The 8,850-nt window shown below is 33.7% G+C and overlaps 1 protein-coding gene across 1 annotated transcript; it reads left to right on the top strand.

The window, feature by feature from the left end:
- The first annotated feature begins 361 nt into the window (after positions 1–361).
- On the top strand, positions 362–685 carry LOC140433631 (uncharacterized). Its single transcript, XM_072521613.1, has one exon. It carries the CDS (start codon positions 362–364, stop codon positions 683–685), a length of 324 nt encoding a protein of 107 aa, XP_072377714.1.
- Positions 686–8,850: the final 8,165 nt, after the last annotated feature.

Genomic DNA, 8,850 nt, shown 5'->3' with positions numbered 1-8,850 from the left:
GTGAATCAGAGCATCATAAAACTTAACCTGACCCTTCATGGTAGTAAAGTCACAATTCTTGGCATCTATGCAGTAAGCGAGGACGCTTTATTTAAAGATAAAGACGAGTTCTTTGAGCAACTATCTACGAAATATCAAAAATAGGAACATCAAGAAAAATACTCCTATTAGGAGACCTAAATGCGAAAACGGGCAAAAAAGATAAAGTTAAAATAGTTGGTCAATTCGGAGAAGATACTAGAAATGACAATGGAGATAGGCTTATCAACATAAGTGAATAAAACAATTTGAGAGTACTTAACTTACTTAAAAATCCATTATAGACTATGTAATCGACTATGGGAAACTCATCAAAAAGAAAATGGAAGATGAATTCTGTGATCTGGAGGCCAAAGAACAGGCCGGCTTTAGAGCAGGTAGATCAACTATTACCTATCTGTTTACTGTTATCCAGCTAATCGAAAAAAAAGTAGCACGAAATCAACCAATACACCTTCTCTACGTGGACCTTAAAAAAGTTTATGATAGTGTGCTACAACAAAAACTGTGGGAAGCTCGCGAGAAAACAAATATTAGTGTAACCTTAATCAAGGCTGTTCAAAACCTCTACAAGAACTACACAAGTAAAATAAAGAAAGGTCAGGAGGTATCCAAGGGTTTCACTATCAGCAAAGGACTCAAATAAGGATGCTGCGTGTCTTCTACTTTGTTTAAAATCTACTCGGAGCAAGCGATGAAGACGTGGAAAAGAAAATGCAGTGACATGGCAATTCCTCTAAACGACGCAATATTGTACACATTGATTTTTGCAGACGACCAGATAGTGATGGTCCAAGACTACGAAGACCTCGAATATATGACCCATAAACCTATCGAAGAATACGAACTATGGGGGCTAGAAATAAATATCAAGAAAACTGAATACATGTGTATTGGGGGAATTCAACAAAATCTAATCTTGGAAGAAATAAAGCGAGAAATAAATCACTGTCAAAAATACAAATATTTAGGCATGCAAATAACCAACGATGGCAAATTAGACGAAGAAATTAAACATAGAAATAACCAGGGAAGACAACCCAATGGGCAATTAAACAGTGTACTGCGAGACAAAACAATTTCCAAAGAAAACAAACACAAAATCTATAACAGCATTGTTACATATGGAAGTGAAGTATCGCCACTGAAAGGAAAAAATTTAAAAGCATTAGAAGCAACAGAAATTGACTTCTGGAGAAGAGCGGCTGGAAAATCAAGATTAGACAGAGTTAGAAACGAAAGAATACGAGAAATTATGGGTGTTAAGCACAATATAACAGAATAAATTAACTTAGATGGTAAGGGCACGTCCAAAGAATGCATGAACACAGAATACCAACGAAAGTATTGAACCGGACACCGCATGGAAGAAGAAAGCAAGGTAAACCGAGATTAAGTTGGAGAGAAGAAATCGATAAAGACTCAAGGGAGAGGGGAGTTAAAGAAAACCTTTGGAACGACCGAGATAAATGGAGACTGGAAATCAGAAGATGGCGGAGAACGTTATAAACTGATTGACTGATTGATTGAGCAAGTACAGATTCTTAACAACTGATACTAAATATTAATTTTAATTCCCCCAACATTAGCCGTATGTTATTCAACCCTGAACCGTCCGGTAGAAACTTAAAACGTGTTTATTATAATTCTAATAATGGCAATAATATCACTAATCCCTTAACGACGGGAAAGCCGAGACGATATATTTTGAGACAAGCTGTACCTAAAAACTTTCGTGTGACACTCTGTACCCTCCTCCTCTTATGCAGGAGAGTCTGCTTTTTCTTGAACCTATGATAAACAAAGATACCCTTTATTTTATAATCTATATTACCTTGCACTAGACTTTAAAAACAAAGATTAAAACATCAATAAATCACCAACTTATTTTACTTCTTTATAATATATTACGACAAACATTGGGAAGCCGTTCATTAGCTTAACAACACTTATTGTGAAAGTATAAAGAACACCTTAAGATATAAAATTATGTATATTAAGTTTTAGGTATAATAAAATTGCCACAAAGGCGTAGCATAACGAACTATAAACAATGGAGTACGAGTACACAGCAAGTACACAATGAAAAAATTGTGTGTCTGGTTCTTGTTGACTGTTATAATGGTCATTTATCTTGTTGAGTACTTTGTACAGCATAATTTAAAATGATTTGTGTTAAAAAATTAATGGTTCTCTTATCTGGATATCTATCATTGTATTTTGCATATAACGTTAGTAGAACAAAAGGGCGTAGAAATATTGTAAATATAAGGAATTGGATCCCATTAACTTGTTTACAATACTTTAACAGACTGACAACTATAAACTTCAAAAGTCAATTAAAACCGTTTCAAATTGTCAACCACATATATTTATATACATTTTCTGATGTTCAAAACTTAACTAGACATTTCAGAACGTTTCGATGTCATCTTGAATATTCTAGAATATTAATATTTCTTCTTTTTCGCCAAGGGGCTTCTTCTATATGGGATAAATCTTACGGAACTTTTGAAACACTGCTCCCTCCTTTATAGTTATTCGCCTCGAATAACTGGTCTATCAGGGACCAAGTAAAGTCAACAGGGTAGATCAGTTCCATGGTATGGAGCTAATCTCTCGATATGCACTACCTTGGGTTTACTTCTAGCTGAAAACGCGTGAAAAGTCCTTTCTTACGCGTGGGATTGTATAACCATAATGGGTCACCTCTTTCGAATGTTGTACCTGTATACATGTCGAGTTTGGCCTTGGCTTTATCACTTAAGACTTTAAACTTTTACGAGCAAGTTCGTAGACTTTTTTCAATTTTTCTTTCAAATTTTCGATATACATCAGGGATGAATACTCTTCTTCGCAGGAAGACAATCTTTAAGGGAGGCAATGGGAGAAGCCCATTAAGCCTTTATACTTCCACTGTATTTGGTTATTTTGGTTATTTGGTATCCTGCGAAATAGATCTTACTCCATTTTTAAGTCATTCTCATATGACTTTTAAGTCATTATCTTTGTTTTGACTCTTTTTAAGGGTTTCCAGGAAAGTCTGATTATTATCTTCTTTCTATTTAACTGTAGTCCTCCGGAGATTTATTTTTTCGGTTACATTTTCTTTCTCTTCAAGCTGACACTGACTTTGAAACTGTAATCCTTTCAAAGCATCTTGTAATTCTTGTAATTGTTCATTCTGGAAAATTGACACCTATCCTCTTAACTTTTCCATTTCATTTTTACTAATCACTAGTTGTGCTCTCAGATGTGCAACTTCAGATTTCGAAGTATCTTTTTCACTGCTATTGTCACTTCTGAGAAATCGATTTCTTGAAGACATATATCTACTAGTATTTCTAGAAGAACTATGTGACGGGCTTCTGAATGTCGATCTAGGCAACCTTCTGACCCCCTTATTTGGTTCTTCTGGGATTATTCTTTACCTGGGATCGGCTTCTGCAATTATTTTGCAAATGCTCTATTCTTCCGCAAATATAACACCTTTGGTTTTGATTTTAAGACTTTTGTTGAAGATTCTGCAGTATGCTGTACATATATAGGATAAAATAGGTTGTTAGATATCTGCGGTTGCGACTTCTTCATTTTGTCGAAATCGTATTTCTTTTTAAATTTGGGATATATTTAGAAATGCTTTTAGTACTTGTAAATTTCGGGATTAGTACTTCATTTAGCTTTTTGTGGTGTAGTAATCGAAGAGCCTGTTGCATTTCAACATCCTGCAGGCCATTTATGAATGCTTGTATACGAATTTGTTCCAGAAAATCTCTAGGAGCCTGAGAGTACACCAAATGCAAGAACCTTTTAATATCGGCTTCATATTCTTGCAGGCTTTCGTTATAGTTTTGATATCGAACTTCTAGCTAACTTTGGAAAACCTGTTTTAGATGCTGCTGGTCATATCTTGTCTGTAAAGGTTGAACAAGAGAGGTATAACTGGCTGCATCCTGGGAAAGAAATTGCAATACGGTTGCGGCCTGTGCTCGAAGCGCCACTACTAAGGAAGCTGCCATTTCTTTTTCAGTCCAGTCATTTGCTTTAGCTGCAGCTTTAAATTAAAAACGATAAGTTTTCCCTGCTGTTTGGCTATCGAATGTGGGTGGTTTTAAAATTTTGATATTTCTAGTTGTAGCTGGTTCAATGATAAAAAACTTGGGTATTAATTTTTCTTTTTAACTCAACTATTTTATTCGATTTTTAAGCCGTTTTGGTATCATTTTGTTGTTCTTCTAATTTATTTATTCTGCTAGTAATTTGACTTAGCTCTAACATGATTTTTACCTCTACTCTTCTTCTCCTCTCTTCCTCTTTTCCTCTTCTTGTTTACTCTTCTCCTTCAGTTCTTCCTCTTATCTTCTCTCTTCTTGCGTACGCTTCTCCTTCTTTTCTTCTTCCATTTTTAAAAACCATGCTGGTGTCCAAACGTATCCATTTCTTTATCAAAATCACTAGATCTTGTATTTACCATTAACAAATTACGAAATATTTCTTTGATACCACATTTGTTTTATGTTGCGTATCGTTTTTCCGATTTTCTTTTTGATAACTCTTTATATTCTTTCAATCTGTATATGTTCACTTGGGTATTGATTTTTGTACGTTACTATACTCTAATAATTGTATTGAATATTCTATTTGTTCTTATTTAAAATATTTTGGTCCTAAAGTATACAGTAATACCTTGACTTAACGCTACCCCGACTCACGGAACTAATTGATTTTCAAATATTGTCGATTCATACTTTGTTTGAGTGTCACACAATCTCACGATTATCGATTATAGACTTACTTGCCTCACAATATTGCTCAGTTAAATTAACGCTTGGCCTTACGAACACTTAAAAGACTACTAATGGCATCCAAACGACCTAAAACATTTCTCCTGTATCAAACAAGAAAAGAAAAACGTTATCTTTGTAATGTAAACATAACATAATTAAAATTTTAATACAACAATTAAAAATTGTAAATTGGCAAAGAAGTTTGATTTACTGGAATCGACGGTCAGAACAATTATAAAGTGCAAAGAAAACATTGTCGAAGTTGTGAAAAGTGAAGAAAATCTTTAAATTCAACCATCTTTCGTAAACGTCATGGTATTATCGCTCAGATGGAAGCAATGTTAAAGTTACGGTGTGATAATAAGGTAAATGTAAAAAATTGTCTTATTAATCAGAAGACGGTGTGCTCGTTAACTGAGCTGGTTTTTAAGAGGTTAAAAGAGGATGCTGGGAAGATCACTAAAGATGGAGAGCTAGTAACGGTTGGTTCAGCTAGAACGTTCAGTTGTAGATAAAACTGGCCTGTTGTGGAAAAATATGCCTAAAAGAACTTTTATTGCACGTAAAGAAAAAACCTTTTTCCTAAGGTTTTCAGGCCGCCAAAGATCCATTGACGGTGATGGTTGGTGCGAATATAGCTGGTGATTTTAAGTTAAAACCTTTATTAGTTTGTCGTAAAAAAAATTCAAGAGCAATAAAAAATAAATCTAAATAAGACTGTGATTTGCAAGTATAACTGTGAAGTTTTGGTGAGAGCTTTCCTTTTTGAGGACTGTTTAGGTAATCATTTCATACCTAAAGTCGAAAGTGATTGTGGATCTAAACAAATTCCATTTAAAGTAATAATAATCATCGACAACGAAAGAAGTCATCCTCCTGCAACTTTTGGCTCACGCGGGAAAGTTGAATTTTTGTCACCTAATATAACCAGCTTAGTTCAACCAATGGATCTGAGAGTCTTTATAGGCTATTGATTTTATACTTTAGAAAGTAACTACAACGTTAAAGGGGTTTTATTGTTTCTTTTAAGGGGGCTTGTATTAAGGCTTTATGTCAAATGTGGAGGGAGGTATTTATTTTACAGTCATGTATGTATATACATAGCCAAGAATGATATTGGAACATTTGTTCCTTCCGGTATCATATATCCAAGGAAAAAAAATGAAACAAGATCTCTTAGACCATGCTTTGCCAGGTTGCTTAGGATTGTGCCAAGAAAATGGATGGGTTAATGGAGATTTGTTTCTAAAATGGATCGTACATTTTAGAGATTTCGTGAAACCATCATTGTCTTCGAAAATGCTTTTATTAGTTGATGAGCATGGAAGTCATAAGAACTTAGATGTATTGCAATTTGCAAAACAAAATGTTGTCTTCTGCTTCATAGCACGCATCGCTTACAACAATTGGACGTAAGCGTTTATAGGCCTTTAACCATTTATTATAATCAGGAAATTCAGAAGTGGTTGCGATCAAATCCAGGTCGTGCTGTGACCCACAGTCAAGTAGGGGAGTTTTTTTGTAATGTATACCAAAAAGGGGCTACAATAGAAACTGCTTTTTTCTAAAAGAGGAATTTAGCCGCTAAACATGGATATATTTCCTTATTATGTTTTCGCTGATGCTGAAACTACAAATATTGTAAAAAATTACTAAAATGACTTGCCATATGAAGTCACTGAACTTGAAGAACCAACGGAAGAGGCAGCGTCTTCTTCAAAAGTAGGTTCCAAATCAAGTTCTCCAAAACCAGACGAGAATAAACTCTCAAATTTTAAGGAATCTATCCTTTAAATATCGCCGATGCCTAAAGCGCTTGCATCACAGGATGGGTAAGAAAAAGAGGGAAAAGAGGTGTTTTTAACAGCTGTAACGTTAAAAACGTCACATCTTTATTAATTTATATTTAAATAATTATTTTATTTTAATTTCTTTATTAATTCATTAATTCCTTAACCTTCACTTTCTTTTTTTATTATTTTATCTTCAAAAAATAGTTGGCGTCCTCTTTCTTTCTGTCCGGTAGACTAAATATTCTGTTCAATTTTGACAGAAGAGCTGATTCCATCATAGACATATGTTCTATGGCATCTGTGCTATACCTCAGTATAGCAGTGTAGTCACTCCCCACTTTTTCAGTAATTCATGGTGGGATATTTTTTGCATGTAGTTGAAATTTATAAAAGAAGAAAATATGAAATAAGTTTCATTTTATGGTCTGCAGAAATCTCTTTGGGGTAAGTACTTTCATTGTAAGCTATATTTTATAATTCTGACAGTATTTTCAATATTCATAACCTCACTTCTTCCAACGCCAGGTTTTCGATTTTATGCATGTAGGAATCTTACAAAACTTAACTAATGTTAATAATAATTCTATTTTACTTTATCCTTACCATCTGCTATTTGTTTAATTGTCATTTTGTAAAATAATTGGCAAGGAATTTAACCCCCTTTGATGTCTCTCTAATCCACCATGTGTTATATTCTAGTTTATGGAATAGTTTATTAAATAAAACGATGGATTAACCACAACCAACTAAGACTGCAGCTCTTCAAGACCACGCAAATGGCAAACACCTAAGACAACATCCTATACAGAGGCAAGTAACCCATCGATGCCATAAGTATCATTTCATTTTATTGTAAAGCTATAGGCAGGGATTGCTTGTGTAAACTAAATATTAATATTTTGTTTTATGCTAAATAAATATGATTAGTTAATTTGTTGTTTTATTTGTTACCAACTTAATTTTCATTGTTTAATTCATAGTTTAAGACAAGATGGATTCACACTTGAGAGACTGAGCTATGCGAATCATAGACGATAAGCTCCCATAGTTGATTGAGATATTATTTTATAATAGTATTTCAATTCTCTTTGGTAGTCTTATCGTTACACATTGGCAACCAACGCCTGTTTACAGGTTGAAGGATGCCATATCGTCACACAACTCACCATTTATTGCAGCACTACATTTTTCACGGGTAGAAAAGAAGGAGAAAGAAAGACGGAAGATGCTTAGGAAGAAAAATGAAACCATGAAGAGAATAATTGATGACAGCGAAGAAGAGGACGAAGTCAAAATGAACGAAAGCGACCCAGAATCTGATGCAGCTTGTCTCTACTGCAATGAATTATATTCAATATCCAAAAAGAGTGAGACCTGGATTTGTTGTCAAAAGTATAGCAGTTGGTACCATACAGAATGTGCAAGTGTAGAGAGAAAAATTAAAGTGTTTAAGTGTGAATTATGCACATAAATGTTTTTTAACTACTAAATAGAGTTTTTGAGTTCATTTACAGTTTTGTTTTATTTATTTTGAAATATTTAACTTGGAGGTCAAAATAAACTATAAAAAAAAAACAAAGTATGCCATTTGACTATTGGGGTATGATGGCATACTTTGCTTTTTTCAAATTTGACTGTCAAAGTCTTGGTTTTGTCTTATTTGTCACAATCTTTTGTTATTACAAAGATTAACCTGTTACTAACTTTTTCATGGTAAAAAGAGCCTTTTATCTATTTGATTAAGGATTTTACGGACAATTTTTGTTAGGGGTGCCAACACAGACTTTACTTCCCTACATAAAATTTGTATAACATTTATATATAATAGACTACCTACTTATTTTAATTCCTTGCAAATTTTAATATCGTTATAGTGCTTTCTGTCTTTAATTACTGTTAAATACTGTATTACTGTTAAATAAAAAAAATGTTGATTTATTTCTTTAATTCCTTAAAATTGTGTTTTAGTGATTCTTAGAACTAACGCACTCCTCTTGCATAAAATCTGCTTGTAAACAACATAAAAACTTTTATAACAAGCCTCTAAAAGGCACACAATATATACTAATTCTTTTGAAGCTCACATTCTCCACCGGTTGCTGGCGAGTCATAAAGCTCGAGAAAAAAGATCAAAAAAGAAAATAAAAAAACGCCTAACAATCACGAAGGTTAATTGTGGCACACACCTTTTGGTTTAAAACACGATCTTTGAAAGACCGCTCTTTGGAAGG

Source organism: Diabrotica undecimpunctata, chromosome 2 (genome assembly GCF_040954645.1).
Source record: "Diabrotica undecimpunctata isolate CICGRU chromosome 2, icDiaUnde3, whole genome shotgun sequence".
Classification (NCBI taxonomy): Eukaryota; Metazoa; Arthropoda; class Insecta; order Coleoptera; family Chrysomelidae; genus Diabrotica; species Diabrotica undecimpunctata.
Note: the sequence above shows the minus strand (reverse complement) of the source record. Positions and strands in the feature narration are given on the sequence as shown.